Source organism: Lonchura striata, chromosome 9, assembly GCF_046129695.1.
Source record: "Lonchura striata isolate bLonStr1 chromosome 9, bLonStr1.mat, whole genome shotgun sequence".
In the NCBI taxonomy this organism is placed as follows: Eukaryota; Metazoa; Chordata; class Aves; order Passeriformes; family Estrildidae; genus Lonchura; species Lonchura striata.
The window spans coordinates 14,981,150-15,004,307 of NC_134611.1; the positions used below are offsets into that span (position 1 = coordinate 14,981,150).

Here is a 23,158-nt window from a genome sequence, read left to right on the forward strand (position 1 = left end):
TATTCATGTATTTTTGGAGGTTGCAAGAAAGTGAGGCTTGAGCTGGAAAATGTGCTCATTAAGGCACCCTTCAGGAACCTCTGTCACAGCTTTGGGAGGCACTGCCATCTTTCCCTGCATTTCTCATGTGCTGTGCAGTGCCTGCAACCAGAAAAATGGGGGGGACAGAAGGGCAGAGGGGATAGGGGAACAGGGGAAGGGAGGAGATGTAAAGGGGCTGGAGGAATGGAGGGGAAGGAGCAGAGGAGGGCGAAGAAATAGAATAAGAAGGCAAAGATGAAGAGGAAGAGGAGGAGGAGAGAGGGGGTCCAGGAGGGAGGACCCCATAGGACCAGAGCAAGTTCCATCTGTGGCACAGTCCTGCTCCCCCATCATTAGCAGCAGAAGGTAGCTTCTTCATTTTAGGAGGTGGAAACTGAGCAAGAAAAGTGGCTGAAGGGCACAGCAGACTTCAACAGCAGAAAACAGGTGGCTCAGCAGCAGAAAGACAGTAATTAACAAATTAACTCTGTACAGTATGCACTGACCAGGTTAAGCAGAGGAGGACTTGACAGAGTCAAGTCAGAATCCCAGAAGGAGTCCTCAGCAGGCACCAGGGCTGCCACCTCTCTTCAGTGCCAGGTCCTTGAGTCAAACCACCACTGGTGCCCACGGCTGTGAAAACAAGGAGGTCCAAGAAACTCAGGTGGGATTCTGGGTAAGGCAGGGAGCTGGGCAGATACATGCAGCCAGCCACGTCTCATCACTCTGCAAAGCCTGCCCCAACACCGGGGAGCTGGGAGGGAACCCAGCAGGGGTGATGGGGCTCAGGGCACAGCTGCCATGGGGTTACACTGGTCTCAGTGTACAGGTGGGGAGGTGGGGCTGGGCTGGTGCTGGTCCTGTGGAGAGGCTTTTTATCTCTTGGCCCCTTTGCATCCCGAGGGCACAGGTTTAAGGAAGACCATCTTTGGTGAAAAATCATGAGATTTAATACAAGCAAAACTCCCGCAGCTGCCTCCACAAGATGCTGGGTCACATGTGGATTATTTTTCCCAGACCTTTTTTACACATAAAGAGGTTAGAATTTACTCCCTATAAAAGCCAAAATCCAAATATGGCTGCAAAATATTGGGGTGCTTTGGAGGAGAGAAGAAAGCTTGTGGGGAAGAGATGCTTGGGATGCCCTCTTTCAGTCTGAGCCCTGGATTCCCTTGCACAGCCACAAGGTGCAGGGGGAAATGGGACAGGTCTGGGGGTGCCCAAGAGGGATGGGGTAAGAAGTGTCAGTGGGATGGCGCCATCCAGACACCCCAGCCCACAGCACCTCATCCCTCACGGCCCTCAGGGGGCCAGCTGGGCCACCTGGGACAGACAGTTACAATACAGAAATGTCAATTTAAATTAAAACATCTTTCATAAAGGAGAAAGATAAAACCTGCCCTGTAGTAAAATGAGATGAGAGAATTATGGGGTACTGGGAGGACTGGTGTCCCCACTTCAGTGGGCTCAGGGTGGGGGGCTGGCTTGGCTTCTGCTGTTGGCACTGCAGGGCACCCCGAGGCACTGCCATCTCCCCATCCCAGCCATCACAGAGGCCAGAGCTGGGTCTGCAACGAAATGTCAGCTCGACAATAAAATGTGGAGAAGCTACATTTTCTTCAGGCTAATAAAACTCCTGGGCAGCAGCAGAGATGCTTGGTACAGAGCTGCTCTCCCTCTCCAGCACCCTCCTTGGGCCCCTCCTCATCTTCCTTGGAGATACGGGGTCCATCTGACCCCATGCTCATTGTGCCAGCCCCTCAACAGAGGCTGCTGAGCACAGGCCCCAGCAGCAGTGTGAGACACGGCTCCAGAGCTGTGTGTGCCACGGCAGGGAGTAAATCCTCAGCGTCCTGTCAAGGTAAAGTGACAAAACACCGGCCTGCAATGCAGGAACTGCAGTTATAACATGAGAAAATCAATGCAATATATTACCAGGGACATAAAGATGCTATTAATGCTTCAGCGCAGAGCCCTCAGCTTCACCTGCCATCGCAGGGCAGGTTTACATGAAGGCTCTGTGCATTCCCATCTGGTTGCTCAGGTCACTCACATGCTGGGGCTCAGTTCTGTGTTTATTCACTGACACCCCCACCCAGCAAAGCTTTCCTGCTCCCACACACTGACTCCTGGGCTTTGACCCTGTCAGGGGCCTGGGCTCCAGCTGGAGATGTAACCAGGGCTGCTGGGGCGATGCATGGCCTCAGTGAATGCCTTTCTGAGGTGCAAGGACACAGCGAGGCTGCAGCCCCAGGCCAGGCAGGTACCAGCTTTCTTTCTAGGGATTCCAATGACTGTGCAGCTCTGCAATCCACCCACCTGCACTCAGGTGCCTCCTGGAAAAGACTGAAGAGGATGACAACCCCTGTGCACCACAGAATGAGGCCACAGGATATGTATAAGGTGCAGCACTCCCCTGGCATGGCAGCTGCCGGCAGGGAGCAGTCTGTGTCCTGGGGACATGTGTGCTGGATAAGGAGGAGAGCTGGGCATATACATACAGCCAGCCACATCACATCACTCTGCAAAGCCTGCCCCAATACCGGGAAGCAGGGAGGGACACCCACCAGGGGTGATGGGGCTCAGGGCACAGCTGCCGTGGGGTTACACTGGGGAGGCGGGTCTGGAGGAGGTTGGTGCTGGATCCCGTGGACAGGCTTTTCGTCTCTTGGCCTCTTTGCAACCCGAGGACATGGTTGCCACTCCCTGCAATTGACAGTTTGGACTGTTACTGAGAAGTTGAGTCAAGCCTCTTCTAATTGATTAATCAATAGCTTTAATTGAGTTGAGACTCCTTAGTGGGTAACTTCACCACTGTTATCCCCTTCGCCAGCACTACCCCACACTGACCCCCCACCAAAAACCTGTTGCTGTGGCCTGGCCTCTGCCCAGGCTGTGCTCCCACAGCACAGCGAATTCCTGGGGCTTGCCGTTGCCTGGGGCTGCAGAGGGCTACTGCAGCAGTGACAGAGGGCTCGGACCGTGCGGGGCTCCCCCAGCACGGGGTAGGAGCCCCCAGGAACAAGCTGAAACACAAGGGGCTGCAAAATGTCCACGGCTTACGGTACCCGTTCTGTCAGGCACGGCAGAGCCCCGGGCACGGGCAGGGCAGGACACGCACCCCGCCCGCGCAGCCTGCGGGAGCGCGGGGGGACACACGGAGCAGGGGAATGGGCACTGGGGGCGCGGGGCTCCTGCGGGCACCGCCGGGGTCACGCTGCTGCACGCCCGAGCCACAGCTCTGCAGAAGCGGAGAGGAACATTTTATGGTAAAATATGCAGAGCATGGGACAAAAGGAGAGAGCCTTTCTCGCATAATGAGACTCTGTCAGAGACAAGCTCCCCAGGAAACCAATTAAGAGGGCGCTTCGCGTGTGTCAGGCCAACACCTGGCAAACCCCCCTTTCCCAGAGTGAATTCCAGCCGCGTGGAATTCCAGCAGCAGCTCCATGCGGCCCCAGCACGGCTCTGTCCCGCAGACCCTCAGGCGCAGCCGGGAACCCCACGCGTGTCACAGGCGGCACGAAGCCGTCTCTGCCCGCGGGGGCGCGGCGTGGGGCCGCTCGCCCACGGCCGCGGGCACGTCCCGGAGCCCTCGGCCCAGCACTGCCGCCGCCGAGGGCGCTCGCTGCGCTCCCGGGCCGGGCCGGGCCGGGGCTGTCCGGGCGGGACGCGGGGCCCGGAGCGCCCCGGGAGCGCCGCCCAGGCCCGCCCCGCCCCGCCCCGCCGCCATGGCGCTGCGCTTCTCCGCCAACCTCTCATGGCTCTTCCCCGAGCTGCCGGCGCTGCCGGCGCGGCTGGAAGCGGCGGCGGCCGCCGGGTTCGGAGCGGTGGAGGCGGCTTGGCCGGCGGGCTGCCCGGCCCAGGAGCTGCGGGCCGCGGCGGAGCGGGCGCGGGTGCAGATCGCGCTCCTCAACGCCCCCCCCGGTACGGCCGCGGCCCGCCGCTCCCCCCGTGCGAGGGGAGCGAGGACCCTCCGCCGACCCTGCCGCTCTCTCCCAGGGGACCCGGAGGCGGGCGAGCTGGGGCTGGCGGCCGTGCCGGGGCGGCAGGCTGCCTTCCGACAGGGCCTGGAGGCGGCCGTGCGCTACGCCAGGGCTGTGGGCTGCCCCAGGTAGGTGCGAGGCGGGACCCCGGCCCCGGCTGCGGTCCTGCTCCAGCGCTCCTGCCCTTTGCCCCGCGGTGCCTGCCGCCGCCGGGTCACCGAGCCTCTCCCGGGCAGCATCTCCTGCTCGGCTGCGTGGGGAAGGAGCCAGCTCGGGCAGACCCCGCTGTGCGGGGCCGCGGCCTCGGCGTGCTCGCCGGGAGCGGGCCCAGAGCTGCCAGGCACGAGCCTGACCCTGCCCTTCGCAGTAGAGGCTCTTGAGTAGGCTCCCACCTCCACACAACCGTCCTCAGGATAATCCTCCCTTTTTCCTCCTCAACTGCACCAGTCGTTTCCACCAGGACACCACAACAGTTGCTTTATTGAGGCCACGCTGACTCCAGCACTAGCAGAGACACCATAAAAGATGCAATTAGCCTGGCACAGCTCCCCCTTCAGCAAACCAACAGGGCCCTTTTATTCCCCTTACTTTGGACCATTCTTTTCGGTTGCAACTCAGTCCAAAGCCCTGTGGAGGGCATGGGCTAGGCAGCCCAGAGGCTGCCCAGCACCATTTGCACACTGGTACAGGCACACTGAAAAGGTTTTTGTTTCTACTGTGTTCCTTCCCCCAGTAGTGGCTGAAGATGGCCTGGTGCTTGAGCTCTTCATGGCAGGGCAGTCCAGCAGGCAGCACTGTCCCCTCCCTGCTCACAGCCAGCAAGCAGTGACACCACGCAGAGGGCAGGCCCCTGGCAGAAGTAGCATGCCAGTTGCCCAACATGCTGGTTTGGGGCTCCTCAAGAAGCAAGAGCCCAAAAAGCTTCAGAGTCAGGGTGAAAGAGCTGAAAGCAGTTAACAAAAGAGAGAAGAAGTAAGGTCTGTAGTTTGTCAGGCAAAAGGTTCAAAGTCATCCCTCTGTGGATTGAGGTGGAATGGAGCATATTTGTGTCCTGGCTGGCAGCTGGCTGCTGTTGTGCCTCCTGGAGGAGAGATGGATCTTCTTACCCCTTTCTGTGTCTGCTCCCCCAGCCTGGCCCCCTTTTCCATCAGTAAAGGAAGGTGTATTAGATCAGGCCAGCTGCTCACAGTTGCTGCCTGTGATTATCTTTCTGTGCCTGTAGGATTCATGTGATGGCTGGGCGGGTTCCCTTGGGCACAGACCGGGCTGCAGTTGCAGGTGAGATGGAAACCACCTTCATTGAGAATCTCAGATACACTGCTGACCTCCTGTCCCAGGTAAGTGGGGAATGGGTCCTGCTTTGTACGTGCAGTTCTTAGGATACCCAAGATGGGGAATAGCCCACCAGCCTGGCATAGGGAAGTTATGCTTCCTGCTGCAGAAATAACAGGATGCTCCTCAGGGTGACATTACTGTTTACAGGAAGACATGATTGGACTGCTGGAGCCTATTAACAACCGTATCACTGACCCTCGCTACTATCTGAACACCCCACACCAAGGTAAACCAGACAACAAAAGTCTCCTTCAGAGGAGAAGGATCTCCACAGTTGATAAAGGGGGTCCTGGGGTTTCTCTGCAAAGCTTCCACCCTGGGGCCATGGTTTCTCATTTTTTGCCCCCTTAGCTGCTGCCATTCTGGAGAAAGTGGGACGGCCCAACCTGAAGCTGCAGCTGGTGAGTCAGCATTGAAGCTCTCCATGAGAGAAACTTGCACAGGTCCACAAAGGAATTCTGGTGGCCATGGCCTTGTTAGATCCCCTTGGGGATACTGGACAGGGATTAAAGCACAGCTGTCCTTAACCGCTCACAGTTGATCAGCTGCACCCTCCATTTTCCTCTCTCGCCCCCAGGACCTTTTTCACTGCCAGATCATGGATGGCAATTTGTCACACAACCTGGAGACGTACTTCCCACTCATCGGTAATACCCTGTGCCCAGACCACTGGGGAGTGGTTTTGAGAGGGGGCCCTCCTACTCCAGGCTCTGCTGTAGCTGGCTGAGGGTGTGGGGCTGATCTTGGGTCACCTTGTCTCATGGCCAAAGAAGGCTGCAAGCAGGGCTGCCTTAGGCATGGCCTCTCCCCTTTCCCCGCTAGGTCATATCCAGATTGCACAGGTCCCAGGGCGGCACGAGCCCGATAGCCCTGGGGAGTTGAACTTCCCCTACATCTTTGAGCTCCTGGAGTCCCTTGGCTACACTGGCTATGTGGGGTGCGAGTATGCTCCGAAGGGTGAGTAGACCTGCAGGTCTGAGCCCTACGGGCAGTCCAAGCACAGACCAGCTGGCTACATACTGTGCAAAGACAGGCAGGTCCTGGGAGGCACAGGGTGTCATCCCTACCTGGGGATGAGGGCTCTGTCCTGAACAGAAGTTGCTCCAGCTGCAGCAGGAGACCTTGTCTGTTACTGCAGGAGACACCCTGGAAGGTCTGGGCTGGCTGCGATCCTACTGGGAAAGCCGAGGGCTGCAGCATGGTGGGACCAGCAAGGCAGCCAAGTAAAACTAGAAAACCATGAGAATAAAAGACAAAACAATGGCTTATCAGAGGAGCATGTGTCTTCTCTAGGACTAGGGGAGTGTGGTGGGTGGGATGATTACCTAGAATGAGATTAGGAGCATCTTTGTCATTTCCCTTCCCCAGGCTTTACTGGGCCAGCCCAAGCTGTTGAGCCCTCATCTACAGAAGTACCACTTGTAGTGTGTTCAATTTAGTGATGGCTCAGGCACCACTGTACCACTTCAGGTACAGAGAAAACTTTCACTTCCAGGCTGCAGGAGTGTCCAAGAAGAGGTTTCCAGTCTCCCCAATAAGGGGAGCATTCCAGCTGGTGCCTGAAGTTGTAGAAAGAACACTTTGGACTTCCAGGTACTGAAGTTCTCAAGGCTGTTGCCAGTGTCCAGCACTGGCAGCAGGGCTGCAGGTGAAGCAAGCAGTCCCCTCCCAGGCTGTCTGATCCAAGGTAACAGGCTGCCTGCACATGGATATCCAAGCCTTGACTGTCTTGCTGCTCCTGCTCTGGAGCAAGAGTAAGATTCCAAAGCAAACCCAGCCAGCCCAGTAGCCAGGGCTGCTCTGCATCCTCCACAGGCAGTTTTCCACAGCCTACAGTAACTGAGCAGGGATCTGGTTCAGTTTATTTCACAGACAGACCAATGGCTCAAATGTACATCTCCATAAAACCTTCCTGTGATCCAGTTTACCCTTCCTGTCCCATTCATGCTCTCCCAAGGAAAGCAAAAGGCCAGAAGCAGTTGTCCTCACTGCCAGTCAGGCAGTCCTGCACTCAGCAGTCTTTCCTCCTGAAGCCGTGCTGCCCTGGGCAGAAGATGGTGTCGTGCACGCTCCTTAGTGCCTTCCAGCAGGCAGAACTCACCTGTGGATGCCGAACCCACGTCCCTGAGAGTCGTTCTGCTGCAGCCAAGTTCCTGCCCTTGCTGTTTGGTTCAAGGCCATTCAGTATCAAACCCACTGAAAACAGCACACCAGGGCCATACCACCCAGGCAGCGATGAGCCGCACATCCCCAGGCTCCTCAGGCCAGTAGCCATGTGTGCCACTGGCAGCACTGCCTGCAGTGCCCACGCACAGGTCCCCCAGAGACCCGTTCTGCCCCACGGTCACCAATGGCACGGCCGTGCCGAGGTCGGAGTAGGCGTTGCTCCAGGACCTGCTGCTGGTGCTAGAGCAGGCCCGTCCACAGGTTGAAGCAGGCGGTGTTGATAACTGACTCCAGGTGATGGTACGTGGACACAAGCTGTGGCAGAGGACTCTCGCTGTTCTGGGGCTGCACTGGGAATGGCTCCCGGAAAACCACAGTGAGGCTCTGCCAAGAGGGAGGAGAGGGTCAGGGGACAGGCTGCAGACAAGCACTGTGCAGTCCCTAGCCCAGGTGTGTGGACACTTTTTTGGCAGTGTTAGGCAAATACTGGGAGAAGTCCCAGAATGCCAAAGGCACTAAGCTAGCGCCTCTTCCTGTGACAAAGCATGTTTGAGCTTCCTCCCAATTTTTCTGCTGGAAATTCAGTGCAGGGACTTGCCCACTCTGTCCCAGCTCTCATGCATCTGCAGTGACACCAATCTTGGTAGCAGCCAAGGAGAGGAGGGGATCCTACTGCCTCCACAATAACAGGAGCTCCCAGGGAAATTAGAGGGAAATTTCTTTTTCTAAGGGAAAGAGTAGGAGTGCAACAAATGGGGAAGGGGAGGAGATTAAATGTAATAACTGCAATCCTAAAAATAAATGCTGCCTGCTCCACTCTGACTAGTGACTGTACTGAAAAGAGAGGAATAGGGAGCAGGCAGAGGTTGCAGGAGCTGAAGCAGAACAAAAATGTGACTCAGTGCACTCAGATCAGTGTCATGGAAGCAAGACACAGGGACAGGGTGTTCTCCAGAGTTGAAATGCAGCACATCCAGTAGCCAGGGTCCTTTACAAATGGGTAAAGCCATGAGAAGAGCTGTGTAATTACAAAACAGAAAATGTACCACCATCTTTTAGGAGGAGAAAGGAAGTTATTTGTGAGCCCAGCTCCAGCAGCATTGCAAGGTTTTGGAGCAGACTGGGGGAGACAGAACAATGAGGGAAATGCAGCTCAGTGTTACCAAAGTGATATGCTAACACTAAAATTCTCTTTGATAAGGTAATATTTCTAGACAAAAGAATCATGGTACATCTTATCTGAGATTCGGGATGGATTTGATGTGGTGTCACATGGGAAATTTAGGTAAGCTGAAAAGATAGTAATTAACTCAAAAATTGTAAGATTAGAACATAGCAGTGCTGAAAGGGGAAACGGAGAGAGGTTACAGATAGAGTTCCTTCAGTACAGGCTTTGGGACTCACACTGCCTAGTACTTTAACAAGTCTGGCATAAAGATGAGGAGTATGCTGATAAAATTTGAGGCACTAATACAAAAGTGGATTGGGATAATCCAAAAAAAAAAAAAACCTCTGAGAGAGTTTTAAGAAGCCACAAGAATGGGATTGAATGCTAAGCACAAAATACAATGTTATGAAAACAAAGGATTTCTTTTAAAACTGAGAGTCACTGGGAGAGGAGATGGAGGTTCTGGGTTTATCATATCAATGACCACAAGGTGACACTATGACCATCAGGTGGCAGGAGGCACTGAGCAGCCTTCCAACAAGCACCACCTCTTCTGTCTCCCCTACCTGCTTTTCAGATGGAGCATGATTTATTTTATATGGCATCAGTTACTCTGCAGTCTCTGCAGAAGCCTTATTGTGGACTGAAGCCTCTTGTAGATCCCCTGCTCTCACGTGGAGCTGCATTCCCTGTGACCCATCCTGTACCCTGCCTGGGAGCACACCTGAAAGCAAAGTATTTTTGCCCTCAAGTTCAGTGAAGGCAAAGGCCCTTGCAGGTTTGCTAGGACCCTGATAGTGCAGGTCCCCTTTCTTTCTGCCCAGGTAGGAGCAGCCCACAGCACTGGTGACCCCTCCCAGCCAGACTTTGTGATCTGACTTTGGACTGAATACATGACTACTTAGTCTGGATAGAGCGACAGCTGAGAAAATGATCCAAAAGCAATCCTGTGAAGGAAAAGAGGATCAAGTGTTCACTCTTTTCTAATACAAGAACAAAGGAACATCACATGGAAAGAACAGAGTTTCAGAAATAAGCCAAGAAAGTTCTTCACCTAGACTGCAACTGCCTCACGGAGCTGCAAATCAGGGGAAATCAAGAATACTAGAAATTAACCAAAGGGGAAATAAAGCTGTGGAGGGCTATTAAATAAATGCAAAGACCACTTTAGTTCAGTATGGGCCTAAGCTATAGATTTTCACATGCTGGGACAGTATTTAGGAGAAGCATTACAAGCTTCTTGACCTGGTTGTGTTCTCATGCACACCTGCCCTTGGCCACAGCTGATCACTCTAGACAGATTCCTGCCTGAGCCAACATAGCTGCTGTTCTGCTCCCAAGGACTCACCGTTTTTCCTGAATGAGAATCAAGGAACACAAGAACAAAGCAATCTGTGAACTTCTGGTTGAGCACAACCTGTCAGGAGAGTCACAGAGCACATTAGAAAGGAGCCAGTACAGAACTCGGGACAGGGACACAGGGACAGAGGCTGCAGGTGGGCTGTGTCTTACCAGATACTGGGTGCCAGTTTCAGCATTGTGGAAGTGCCGACAGCTCTGGGGAAAGCGGCTCAACAGCACCTTGATGAGGCTCTGGTACCAGGAGACTGTCATGGTGAGGAAGCATTCCTGAAGGCATAGAAAAGGCCTGATCTTCAGCATCTCTCTAGCCATGGCACCAGCAGCCATAATACTACGGCAGCCTTCAGAACCCAAATCAGATGCAACCTTCACAGCCCACTGAGGATGCTGACTGAGGACTGTTCACTCTCTATATACACAGGTCCATGCAGTCTCCCCCTTCCCCTGCCAGCTAGGAGCTGTGTTCCTGCCTCTACCTTCCCACCAAGCCGGAAGAGATGTGCATTGCAGGCCCCTTCACCTGGCACCCCACCTTATCCCCAAAGCAGAACAGCAGCTGCTGTGCACTGTGCCCCCATCCCTGCTACTCACCAGCTGGGGGTCGACATCTGCAATGGATTTCCCATGCACAGCATCGAGCAGCTCCTCCAGCTCCACCAATGAAAGCTTGCCCAGCTTCAGCTTGTCAGAAGCCAGAGGCTCCAGAAGGAAAAGGCGCTTCCAGAGGTTGTCCCTGCGGCAGTGGCACTTGGCCAGCTGCACCATGCTGCTGAGCTGCTTCTGGGCTGAGGCCACCTCAGAGGCCAGCAAGGGGAAGAGTGGAGAGGTGTAGAAGAGCCCTGGCCCCAGTTTGACCTGCGTGCCCCCTGCATAGAACTCGCTGCTGTCCTCCACGTCCTGCCACAGCTCCCGCTCTGCTGATGGCTGCCGGCCCAGGCTCGGCTCCGGCTCCGCTGCCTCCCAGGCTGCCCGGCCTACCACAGGCTCCAGCACTTCCCGCTGCAAGCGCGGCAGCTTCTTGAAGCGGCGCATGTCGGCCGTGAGCCGCGGAAAGAGCTCCCGCTGGCTTGTCATGATGACGTAGAAACGCAACCTAGGAGCAATGAGACACTTGTGACCTGGGGAAGGGCTGCTCCCCTCTCAGCTGCACTGCAAATGAGCCACAGGCCCCTCTGTCCCTGCCAGAAAGGATGCCTCTCTGCCCAGGTTCTCACAATGATCCTCCCCAGACACCGACAACTTTGCCTGTGCTACTCCAGACAGAACCAGTCCCTCCCAGAGCCCTCTTCCCCAGCCAGGAAACTTTGCTGTCACTGGCCCCCAGTGCTCACCGGAGTATGCGTCTCTCTGCCTCGCTCTGCTCCTCAAATGGTGCAGCACTGTGACAAACCAGGAGGGACACATCGAAGTCATCATGGTGGCGCAGACCTTCAGAATCCTTGTAGGAGCCCGAGCTGCAATAAAAAAGCACATAAGTATGAAGGAAGCCTCACTTTGTTCTCCCAGGGCTGATCCAAACAGAACTGTTGGACATGGGGAATTCCACACAGTAGGACTCCTCAGAAGTGCCATGGGAAATGTCAAATGCAGCAGCACACATACACACCACCCCTGTTGGCCATCTCAGAAGGACTGTCCAGAATTGCTGTCTGGCACTGTATAGAACAGTCAGCTTTGCTGGCACCTTAGGGCAGTGTCCCCAGGACTGGCAGGTTGCCACCAATCTCCAGCAGCTCCAGGAACTTGCAGCAGATGCACTCACCTGTTCCAAATAGAGACCAGTGCATATTCATTCTGCTCTGTGCCTGGCGTTCCCTTCTTGCTGTCATTGCCCATGGCCGGTCGGGCCATGCGCAGGGGTTTCATGTGGTAGGTGTTGGCATGGTCAGCGATGTAGTTGTACAGCTGGTGTGCAGTGATCATGTTGGTGGGCAGGGCCAGCGTGCCTAGTGGAAAAATACATTGCTATTAGAGAAGACACTGCAAGCAAACTGCCCCTTCCACAACAGGGCAACAAGGACTTTCCCTGGAGCTCAGACCCTCCCATCACCCTCACTCTGTCATCTCCCTTAATACTCCAAAAGTCAGGAAGGTTTACTTGTAAAGAACTTTTGCCAAGTTGTGTGCTGGTGATCAATCCCAGACTGATAATATATTGACCTACATACCTTGGAAAACGTGATTACGGCCAAATTTGGGGATGTCAGAGTGATGGGCAATGAAATCCTCCAGGAAGCTGGTGAGATGGTAGCCTTGGCGGAGAGTCATGTGGGAGCCCAGCAGATACTGGTGGACGATGCGCAAGTGGAAGTCATAGCTGAACGAATGCACATGCATGAGGTCCCGCACCTTGTCACACTCCTCCGTGAAGAGCATAGAGAGCTGTGGAAGGACAAGGAGTCAAGGTAGGAGTGTTACCAGGCACCTCACACCCTCCTGCAAAGCCCTGCTGACAAGGCATGGCACAGCCAGTGCAGCTGCCCCAGAACAGGATGCAGCCTCATAACACTGCCCTGTGCATGTGCAAGCTTTCCAGGAAAGAAAGGCTCAGCAAATCTGCAGACAAGGTCCTGGAAGGCTCTAAGTTTAGGAGAGACACTTCTGGCATATGTAAGATGCAGCCTTGCTACAGAGCTCCCTTGGAAAAGACAGTATGGTCATGCATGCCTCCTGTCACAGACAGCCTGGAGCTGGCCAGCCTCTACACAGACATCCAGTGCCCTTGAGAAAGGCAGCAGACACCCTGACCTTACAAAGGAGAAGGGAGCAGGCAGCCCTCGAGTGTTGTAGAGCAAGGCACAGAGGTATAAAGGAACCTTTCTGGTGCAGAAAGTAATCCCCTTTAGCAAAGGGCAGGAATCATGTTCACAGATCACCATTCCCACTCCATTTCCTTCTTGTTCCAAGGGAAGCAGAGAGAGCAGAGAGCCATGCACTGACTTCCCTTGGAGCAGGCATCTTTGCCAGAATTGCTCCTATTACTCCCGTCTACTCTGTCTTGCTCCCCAAGCTATGACACAGGTCATCCTCTTGCCAAACCTCCCACCTCCTTTTACTGCAATCCAGCTCTGTTCAAGCAGCGCCATGGAGGGCACATGGCTGCAGAAGGCTCTGTGAGGCTCTGCTTTTCCATGAGGAAGGATAGAGGCTTCCAGAACTTGCTATGCCTGAACACCTCTATGTTCCAGAGATCACTCCTCCCCACAAAGCATCCCCTGCCCCTGAGGAGCATCAGCTGTGCCTGCAAAGCCATTACCTGAGAGTTCACAGACTGGCCCATGGGGATGCGCGAGCATTCCAGCGCGTATTGCTTCACACAGAAATAACAGCCCTGGAGGAGAGAGCATGTGAGCAGAGCACAGCACAGCCTTGGGCCCCTCCAGGGAAGGAGCACAGCCCCCACACTTCACACTTGGGCTGGGGCCCAGACACTCTCACCCCAAGTTCTGTCTCACCTCTTGTCTGAACCAAGCCAGACCAGCCAACATGTGGCTGAGCACAGAGTACCCTAACTGGTGCTGAGCTCTTCATGATCATTCCTCTGGCAACTCTTACTGCTCTGAGCCCTGCAGAATCATCTCCAGCTGATCCCAATCTTGCAGGACCATGGAAGAAGCAGGACAGGACAAATGAAGAATGACATGTCCCTGCTGCACTCCACTCCCTTTGTCACCTCTGAACACTGTCCTTGAAGATCCCCCAGCGATTGTACTTTGTTTCTTGTTCTTTCTTACCTGGAAGGCCAACTCCATCAGCACAATTCCACCTGGAAGAGCTCTCTGTAGATGGTAGGTGGCAACAGCAGGGCTTGTGCTCTGGGAAGAGAAGGACAAATCTGAAGAGGTTCTTTGGCTCACAAGGGTGTGAAGCTGCCACAATGCTCTGTGACAGTGGTGGAAATAGAGGCCTCATCAACTGAGCAATCTTGCTGGAGAGAAGAGAGGAGATACGACAGAGCTGACACTGAAAAGAATCCTAACAAACCTAATAAATAGCCTTTGGGAGAATACAACAAGCACACTGATCCCTTCACCTCCTGCTTGCTCAGGACAAGGTGTCTCTAGAGCGTGGGACACTGAGCCAAGGAACAATAGTGTCCACGGAACCTCACTCCTACTGTGGTGTTCCCAGACTGTTGTGCCTGCCTGATACAGCAGCTATCAGACATCCTGTCTCAATTCAGAATTTAGCTGCCAGCAAATTCATTTGCTCCCTCAACTTGCTCAGCAGATTGCTCTCTTCTCGTTTTATCTGCAAGATGTTGTCTTACCCACAGTCCTGCACTAACATCGGCCAAAGGCAGGTGCCAATAAAATGTCAGAAAAGGGTGAGTAAATGCTGCCTGCTCCCATCATCCCTGGGTGATTCCACAAGCCATGGGTAGTTTCTACTTAGCTAGAGACTCCAATGGATTCCTCTCCCAGGTACTCAACTTATTCAGTCTCATAAGCTCATGTTCACAAAACTCATGTGTTCACAAAACCTGCTGCTCAAAGAAAGACTCTTCTTAGTTTTAAAACTGGCTCCAAATACTTTCATTTGATGGTATTGTATTGAATAAGACAGGAAAGGGTCAATCCCTTTCCAGGTTAGCTGCAGTATTGTAGAGCTCTGGCTTGTTCCTCCCTAGCTGCCACTTCTTTATACATGAGGAACCTCAGCCTGCTCTCACAGTAGAGCCATTCCAGGCTTATCTTCTCTAACCTCTTTAACTTCTGCATTCATCTCACGCTAACTAAAGATCATTCTGCCCTAGAGCTGCCCTTAAGCATATATGCTGAAGATTCTCTGACAGGTAATCCTTCAGAATCTCACCCAAAAGCAGCTATCCTTGCCCTAGGTCATCTTCTTCTGAGCCCCTCCAAGCTGTTACCAGTCTTTTGATATTTGCCCTGGTTCCACCCAGTGCCAGGAAAGGGCTCTTGAGGCCTGTAGGAGGACATACAGGAGGGCAAAGAGATCTCATTGCATTCAAACTCTCAAAGATGGTGCTGGTCTAGACAGGCTGGCTTTGATGCTTTCTCTGCCCTCCCACCTCCTTTCTGCCTGAAACAATTTCAAAAGCCAACCAGAACTGGCCCACTCCACAGCCTGATTTCCATCTCAGTTCCACCCTTGGAACAGAAATGCACTCACCTTTGGACTTCCCTCTGGTTTTGGCTTTGTGTAGGAAAAGGACCCTCTACCCTCCACTCCCATTGCTGCCAGAGCTCTGATCCGGCTTGTGCTGCTGGAAATGAGAGCAGGGACAGCCTTGAGCAGGGAGCCAACACCTATTGTGTCAAACCAGGGCACAGCTCAGCATGTTGGCTCTTCTGCAACACCAGGGTCCCCAGCATGTCACTGACCTGCGAGTGGTAGGTGAGGGTGGCCGCACCTGGACCAGAATGAAGCCCATGCTCTGCAGGTACTGGATGTACTGCTGCAGGAAGGCATTGCACATCTCCTGCAGCCACGGCTCCTCCTTCACCTTGCAGGGAATTGCATCTGCCGAGTCACAGCTGTGGCTGCGGTCCCTCCCCGAAGCTGTAGAGTCATTGGAGCGGTGGCGCTTCTGCAAGAGAAAGCAAATTCCTAAGGAGAGCTGCTCTGACTGGCCCCAGCAGAGGACACCAGGTGCCCTGGTCGAGCAAAAAGCAGATCTCTCTCTGCCAGAGAACACTAACATCTGGTTGTCCAAGCACTGTCCCAGTGACCAAAATAAAAATCCAAGATCTACCCAGCCATGCACAGATCTAACAGCACTGCAATAACCTGCAGGAACCTGCTGCCTCCCCCAGAACATCTGCCTCCTCCAGAACAGCTTCCACAAAGTGTTAGTGGCTCACAACTGGTTCATGCAAAGCTCAGAGCTTTAGCTCCTATTGCCACGGTAAGAGTCCAATCCCCTTATGAATCCTGCTGACTTCTCAGGATTTCTTAGCAGTTCAGTAGCACTGAAAAAGTGTTTCCTTCTAAACACTCACTTCTTCTTTTGATGTCTTGAATACTCCTTTTCTATGTGCTGAGAGAGACTAAGTCTTCTTTTTTTTGATCTCTCTACTTTAAGCCTGCAGTTCTGTTATATATTTCTTTCTAGCTTTCTGCCTATCTGCTCCACCAACCACAAGAGATGTCTCTTCACCTGGCATCTCTCCAGCTACACTCTGACCTTCTCCAAGTCTCTCCAGTTCAGTGTCTTTGCCACTTACTGGCCAGATGAAGACATTAATACACTAGTATTTTAGAAATTTATTAGAATATTACCCATTCTACTAACACCCCTTTCTAATGTACTCTAACCAGTGTCTGCTGCACCCAACTGTTCACAAATTGAAGAAACCACTGAGATGTGTGCTCTGTACAGGCTCTGCAGTGAGTGTAAAATACAAGAGGGCTCAAATTTCTCTCCACATTGTTGTGTTTTACTGCAAACCAGGTCCCAGCTCCCACAAAAGCTCTCATATCACAGGCTACTCAGGTGCCTCTTGAGTTCCTTGCATTATTTTTCTGTTCTGACCAATTTTAACAGCCCTCCAGCACTGCAAAGTCTGGCAACTCATATGTCCCAATAAATGACCTGCAGATACAGAAACCAATACAGCGCCTTGAAACCCCTGCTGCAAGACTCTTCAAATTCAATAACCAATTTCCATTTTGCTCTGTTCCAAAAACAAAGTGAAGTTTTCATTCTGTGATGATACCTTCCCTTTCACCTGCAAGTGTTCAATTTCTGTAACAACTTCTGCTTAAAGACCGTCAAAATCCTTTTGACATTCTCATAATGCCTGTTCTTCCCTTCTGACACACATACAGACTGTGAACAGCCAGTATGGGATCTGCACTGGTTAGTCTGTCAGGTTGCAAGCTGCTCAGAATTCAGCTGGTTTGCCTTCAATTGTTTTGGCTATTTGTTGGGTCCAGAAAAGGCTTACCAGGTCTGGCTGCTGAATTAATAAGGGAAGTTTTGCTTCCTTAAAAGATCAGTACCAGACAGTGCCCTTGATGGATTCTCCAGACTCAATCCTGAATTCCCTGGGTAGAAAAGGAAATCAGTCTTCTCCAGGGATAGTGTGGCTGCAGGAGAAAAGCTTTGAGGACCCAAGGATTTTCTCAGTCTCCAACCTACAGCATTCAAATTCATCCTGTATTGTAGGAGTGAGGCCAGAGCAGCCCTGTCTTGGGAAAAGACAGCTCCTTTGTCCCTGTGCACAAAGCCCGACCCCACTGGTGCTTGCTGACACTCACCTTCCCCTCGACCTTGCCCAGCTGGTCAGTCTGGATCTGCTGCCTGAAGGCCGGGTCAAAGAGCAAGGGGGTGGCACAGTAGTGAACCAGGCGTGAGGACTGCTTCAGAGTCTCCAGGTCTGCCAGCTGCACGACATGAGAGGAGCATAGTTACAGCACACACCCCTCACCGAGGCTGGGAACAAGCTGTCCATGACACTGCAATGCTGCTCAAATGGAGAGAACCTGGGGAATCCCCTGCTTTACAGCCTTTCCAGTGCTGGGCAGTGAGGCCACGTGCCCAAATGCGGTTCAGAGCCCTGCAACCCCAAAAGTTCAAGCAGAGACCACTACTCCACTGCCTAGCACCATCTCCACCACACATCCTGCTTAGAGCTGCAGTGCTCCCCTTTGCTGGTGCTCCCAGCGTGCTGTAAGAAGGCCCAGCCCTCCACCTGTCCAGGCTGCACTCACACTGATAGGCATGTTGGACTGAGCTGATCTCTGCTGCCAGGTGACAAAGAGGTTTTCAATCTTCATCTGTTTCTCCAGTTCTGAAGGAAAGAAAGCAGTCACAAGAGCATCAAACCACAGCCCCAAGTATTGCTACTCTCCTTCACTCCCACCCCAAACAGACCATAACCCATTTCCACAGAGAACTGTCGCCTGACAAAACTCTTGTTCTGCTCTGATCTCCTTTTCCAGAAGCGAGATTATTAGGCAGGCTCCCATGATATCAGCCTTGCTTTACCTTTCCTCTCCATGCTCTTAATTTCCAGGAACTGGGCCCCATGCCGAGCCACAGGGTCAAAAGGTCCCAAGTCAGGCCCATGGGGTAAGCGCCTGATGGTGGTGACATCCCGAAGAGCTTCATCAAAGGGCACCACGTCGGGATGGAAGTGCAGGGATGGGAGGCTGCGGGCAGAGCTGCTCAGCCGGCCTTGCTCCTTGCTGGGCGGGGGACACGGGCTCCGGATCAGCGCATCCACCTCCAAAGTGGAGTTCAAGAAAGGATTTGGCTCCTAAGTAAACAGACAGAGCCATGAAGCCTCCTTACTGCCAGTTCTGGAGCAAGAACCCCCAGAGTAAATCCAGTTCTGGCCATCTGCTGAGATCTGTGTTAGCCTTTTCCACTACCAGTTCCAAAAAGAGCATGCCTGGGCCCACCATGTCTCTAATGTGAATTGGGAAGCCCATTCCTCATCCTCCACCCTAAATAATTCAGTTACCAATAAGTGCTGCCAGCAGAAGGATCTGGCTTCTCTTTCCACCTGTCTCCAAGAGCAGGGCAGCAGTCTGGCTGGAAATGGTCAAGTTGGACATGTGAATGTCTGGGGATGCCCTGCCAATCAGCACACAAAATGTGCTTGCAAGCTTCCTCAGATCCCCACACTGCCAAGGCCCTTCCTGAAGAAGAAAGGACTGCCCTGTCTGGAGTGGTGCCCTACCTGCTTGCTGTCCTCATGCCATGGTGTGTCCATGAAGCAGTGGTGGTGGAAGAGTCCCATCTTTTGGCTGATCAGGCAGTGCACGATGTGGGACCGGGCATTCTGCCACTGCAGCAGGCGTGTCAGGGAGCAGTTCAAGTTGGCCCCCAGGTCTGGGGACCAGTTGTAAGTGTAGAGCGTCAGCTGGACAGAGAGGAACAGGAGGAAGCCTTAAGGACATGTTCAGAGAGAGCCTGCACGGTGGCACAGGCTGCCCCTGGTGTTCTGGTGGTACTTGCTGCAGCTGCAGCCAGTTTCAGCTGACAGGCTGCAACATGGAGAATGGCAACAGCTCAGTTACAGTCCCCTGTTAACAGCCACAGCCATTACTACCTTTTTGTCAATGATCTCCATGAAGAGGAACCTTTGCCGGGGCACCAGGTCTCGACCAACAAGGCTGGGATCAGAGCCTCTCTCTGCTGAGCTGAATTCCGTGGCCTCAAAGCGCTGGAGCCCTTTGTGAACTGGAAGAAGCCACAGTTATCACCCTCAGTACTGGTTCATCCCACTTTTATGTCAGGACCATGCAATTAAGATGTCATGACAGGATGTTTTGCCACAGTACTGCTGAGTTCATCTTGAAATAAGCTGTCACAAGCACATTCAAAAGTAAGGTCTCAGAAGGCAAAACCGGACAACCCACTGCCCACCTCTGAGCACAAGCAGTCTGTCCCAGTAAGGAGGGGAACCCTGTTCATTGATGTTCCCTCCAGAAGACACCAGCACAGTCCCAGGGACCATGGCCAGGCACTCACCCTGTTCTGTGCTGCAACGCCACTGCTGGAAGTTGCGTCCCAGCAGGATGAAGTGCCTGATGACTCCAGGGCAAGGGCTGGCACTCTGACCAGACTTATAGGGCAGGAAGGCAGTGCCCCGATGGTAGCTGCAAAGAAAAGCCCCAGAGGTGGCTGCCAAGCAGAGCTTTGGCAGTAGAAGTATGGCTGGCTGATCAACACCTGCTGGTGCTAAACAGCCACCCATGAATCACATAACTCACCAGATCTGCTCAAACACTTTGACAGTGGTGTCACTTGCCAGGGCAGTGACCAGGTTCACCACTTCTACTAGGATGGAGGATAGGAGGAAACGAGAAACCATCTCCAAGGAGCACTGCTGCACTGACGGGCACCCTGCATGGAAGATGTACTGTAGGACAAGGTGCCAAGCTACCCCAGAGCCACATCCTGCCCACATGAGCAGTGGAGAGGGCTAAGGGCCTGAGGCAGGCAGAACTGGAGAACACGAACTTTATATGGATGAGAAGATGAAACCTGAAATAACCCCTGGTTTCATGTTCTGGCCCAAAGTGGGACCTGAACCAAACATCCTGTATGCTCTCAGCACAGCACTTTATTCCCCCACTTATTCCTTGTTCCCTGGCTTACTCCTCACCAGAGGAAGAGAAGAGCTCTACTTTGCCATCAGGAATGTGGGAGGATGTACAAACACCAAAGTGAAAGGTAACCAGAAAGCAGCAACATGGCAGCTGTACAGCCCCAAATCCCTGCATCTGAAGGGTGTTCCTCCTCTCCCTCCCTGCCTGCAAGAGGGTCACCCATGAAACTTCACAGTGCCAGAGCATGTTGCAGAGGCTCAGATCCTCCATCCCTGCTACATCTGGGAGCTAAAGCACTAGCACAGCTGGAGTCCAAGACTCTCCAAAGCAGCTGCAGGCAAGTTCAGCAAGCCCTGGACTTGGAGCATGGCAGACATAACCACAGGCCTTAGAAGGTTTGTTCTGATGCACAGGCACATGCCAGGCCTCCTGCCACAGCTTTCTAATGCTGATGCTGGCCCAGAAACCAATGTGACTCTGGCGAGGTTTGGGGAGAGACAGGGTGTGTAGCTAGGACCAGCAAGGAATGAAGATGGAGGTTGCCACATAAGAGGATTTGTCCTGAGAGCTCTGGGTGGAAAGGCCCACTCCCAGCTGGGACCCAAAACACATACCCAGGTGGTTCATGAATGCCATCCACTGCTGGCAGGTTTGACTGAAGAGTGGGTGCACGGTACCCACATCTCCTTCTTCCAACTGGCAGGCTCGGCGCCTGAGGAGAGGGAAGGCAAGAGGGAAGCACAGTTACACTAGATCAGTCAGCTGTAGTGAAGGCAGAAAAGTGTAACAATCCCCTCAGAGCTCCAGAGCAGAGCTCTGGGAGCTTTGATCCTTTTTGGCTTGATACAATCCTTGAGTTGGGTCACTCTTGGTCAGTAGCCATATGAGTGTCAGGTGTTGCACAGGGCCCCACAGTGTGGAAAAGGGATCTCTGGCAGGGACAAACAGCTGTGCTCCCACAAGACTCCAGCAATAAGGAGTAAGGCTTTGTGTGTGGAAGGCAGTTTTCCTGAACTGCCTGTGTAAGGGAGAAACTACAAGGAAAAGGAATGCGGTCCAGAGGCCATCAGGATGCAGAGCAATATACAACAGATTGGGGAAACAACATCCTGGCTGTCCAGCCTGCAGGCTGTGCTTGCCTCTGTGCCTGTTCCAGCTCAGCTGTGGCCGTGGCCCGATCCTGGCTCAGATGCTGCTTCACATTCTCTGTCTTGTGCCGCCGTCTCGTGCGAGCCTCTTCCGGCCTCTCCAGCACAATGTCGTCAGTAGTCTTGGGGCTGCCCAGCTCCGAGGACTCTGTCTTGCTCTAGGGGAGAAAGGGATAAGTTCATATTGTGCACATACAGAGCCCACAGTCAGTGCCCTGATCTCAAGAGTCCCTGCTGCAAGCCTGGCTTCCCACTCCCAGACAGATTCCTACTGTCCATTCCTTGTGGCCTGACACACCATGAGGACCTTACAGGCCCTGTTCCTTCAGCAATGTTACCAGCATGTCCCAGAAGCTGCGGCGTCCCAACTTGTTTGTGGGTGTCACTGGCTCTCCAGGGCTTGGTGAAGGTGCAGAGGTGAAGTGCAAAGGTGGAGGACAGCTTCTGCCAGGCCCCCCACTGGCCAGGGCCAGGCCCTTGGCCTCTGACATGGTCCTCCTTAGGCCTCCTGGGGAGACAAAGCAAATCAGACTCTGCAGAGGCTCCCCCTGCAAATCTGCTTCGTACCCCCTTGTGTCTGGCCAGAGCCTGGCTGGAGAGAAGGGAAAGAGCCAGAAAAGTGGATTCAATCTCAGGGAACACACAAACCCTTAAATGTCTCTCCAACACCAATGTCTATGATGCTTCTTCCCCAAGACACTACACCACATACTGCAGAGGGTAGAGCAGCTTCCTCCCTCCTTGCCCACCCAACCAGATTCCCCCCAGCACAGCCAAGCTCCTGCAGGCCAGGCAGAAGGAGCAAGGCTGGGTGAAGGCTCAAGGCGGCCATCCTGGCCAGGCCCTCACCCGCAGAGCTCAGGTCCTCCAGGTCTGCAGCACTCGGGGGACAGGCAGCTTCCACGCAGAGCGGGGCTGGCAGCACAAGGAACTCCATGACGGCGTCGCAGAGCGCGTGACGCAGGGCCCCGCGCAGCTTCTCCGACAGCTGCAGCAGGCTGATGTTGCCCTTCTCCCAGATATCCAGGCGCACCCGCACGCAGGGCTCTGTGGGGAAAGGTAGATCTGCAGGGCTCTTCAACCCTGCCTTCACCAGCCCTCAGGTGCCCCAGGGGATGTGGAGGCTGCGGGCAATTGGCGGCCGCTGGCCAACTCCCCACCTGAAGGCGGGGGCTCAGCCCCTGGCTGGTGCCTGCTGACGGCCGTGAGGCTCTCGAAGTCGCTGTCCTGCAGCAGGCCCATGATGGGTGAGGGGGAAGGCAGCTTCAGAGGGTCAGGCCTCTCCCCGTGGGGCAGCAAGGTGGGGCTGCCGTGCTCATCCACGAATGTCAGTGCAATGCATGCAATTCCTGCGGGGCAGAATCCGAGACAGCCTCCATCAACACAGCACCAGGTGCACCCCCACAGTGCCTGCCTGCACCTTGCCACCCCGCAGCCGGGACCATCATGTCACCACTTGAGTTGCACGGTGTCACTTGGCAGGCAGGGCCCACAGGAGGGGAGGCAGCCAGGGGAGCGGAGGCTAGCTGTGCCTGTGGGGAGCCAGGGTAAGAAGCATATTTGGCACAGGGTGTCCCCACCATTCCAATAATCCCTCTCCTGTAGAGTCACAGATTTCACCTTGCCCTGCAGGAGCTTCCTGGGTTGTCCAGCACCACATGCAAGAGGAAAGTATCTCCATTTGCACCAGGAGAGCCTTTGTGTAGATTGATCCAGGATGGGGCTCACCATTCCTGTCCTCTTAAGGGACAGAGTACAGGGCCCAGATACTCTTCAGCAGCCCCCTCCAGGCTGTGAAGGATGTAGAGTCCCTGCAGATAGGACACCTTGTTGCAAATTACACTCACAGCCCCCTCCTCACTGTACACCTGAACAAGATCAGGCACCTTCCCCATGCACCCCAACCAGGCAGGACTGGGGACAAGGCAGACTCACACCCAGCC

General features: G+C 53.9%; 2 protein-coding genes across 6 annotated transcripts in view; one reads left to right on the top strand and one right to left on the bottom strand.

Annotated features, from left to right (window-relative positions):
* Window positions 1–3,752: 3,752 nt before the first annotated feature.
* On the top strand, window positions 3,753–6,613 carry HYI (hydroxypyruvate isomerase (putative)). The gene is made up of 8 exons (XM_021527972.2): window positions 3,753–3,948; window positions 4,024–4,135; window positions 5,230–5,344; window positions 5,490–5,568; window positions 5,694–5,743; window positions 5,920–5,989; window positions 6,165–6,299; window positions 6,481–6,613. Exons 1-8 carry the CDS (start codon window positions 3,753–3,755, stop codon window positions 6,567–6,569), a joined length of 846 nt encoding a protein of 281 aa, XP_021383647.2. The 3' UTR covers window positions 6,570–6,613.
* The window catches only part of SZT2 (SZT2 subunit of KICSTOR complex), a 56,581-nt gene continuing 37,880 nt past the window's right edge, over window positions 4,458–23,158 (bottom strand). For 2 of the 5 annotated variants that reach the window (XM_077785379.1, XM_077785378.1), the window contains exons 50-71: window positions 22,376–22,564; window positions 22,065–22,262; window positions 21,554–21,723; window positions 21,207–21,373; window positions 20,682–20,779; window positions 19,729–19,861; window positions 19,487–19,614; window positions 19,065–19,195; window positions 18,693–18,875; window positions 17,996–18,266; window positions 17,719–17,798; window positions 17,266–17,391; window positions 15,387–15,592; window positions 15,175–15,268; window positions 13,773–13,853; window positions 13,295–13,369; window positions 12,207–12,420; window positions 11,801–11,984; window positions 11,370–11,492; window positions 10,630–11,131; window positions 10,189–10,305; window positions 9,376–10,093 (exon numbers count right to left, since the gene is read on the bottom strand). In XM_077785379.1, coding sequence (XP_077641505.1) covers window positions 9,875–10,093; window positions 10,189–10,305; window positions 10,630–11,131; window positions 11,370–11,492; window positions 11,801–11,984; window positions 12,207–12,420; window positions 13,295–13,369; window positions 13,773–13,853; window positions 15,175–15,268; window positions 15,387–15,592; window positions 17,266–17,391; window positions 17,719–17,798; window positions 17,996–18,266; window positions 18,693–18,875; window positions 19,065–19,195; window positions 19,487–19,614; window positions 19,729–19,861; window positions 20,682–20,779; window positions 21,207–21,373; window positions 21,554–21,723; window positions 22,065–22,262; window positions 22,376–22,564 — 3,689 coding nt within the window. In that variant the 3' untranslated portion in view covers window positions 9,376–9,874. Of the gene's footprint in view, window positions 7,893–9,375; window positions 10,094–10,188; window positions 10,306–10,629; window positions 11,132–11,369; window positions 11,493–11,800; window positions 11,985–12,206; window positions 12,421–13,294; window positions 13,370–13,772; window positions 13,854–15,174; window positions 15,269–15,386; window positions 15,593–17,265; window positions 17,392–17,718; window positions 17,799–17,995; window positions 18,267–18,692; window positions 18,876–19,064; window positions 19,196–19,486; window positions 19,615–19,728; window positions 19,862–20,681; window positions 20,780–21,206; window positions 21,374–21,553; window positions 21,724–22,064; window positions 22,263–22,375; window positions 22,565–23,158 lie in introns of those variants that run through there. The other 3 variants (XM_077785381.1, XM_021527941.3, XM_077785380.1) reach the window with 3 other exon arrangements.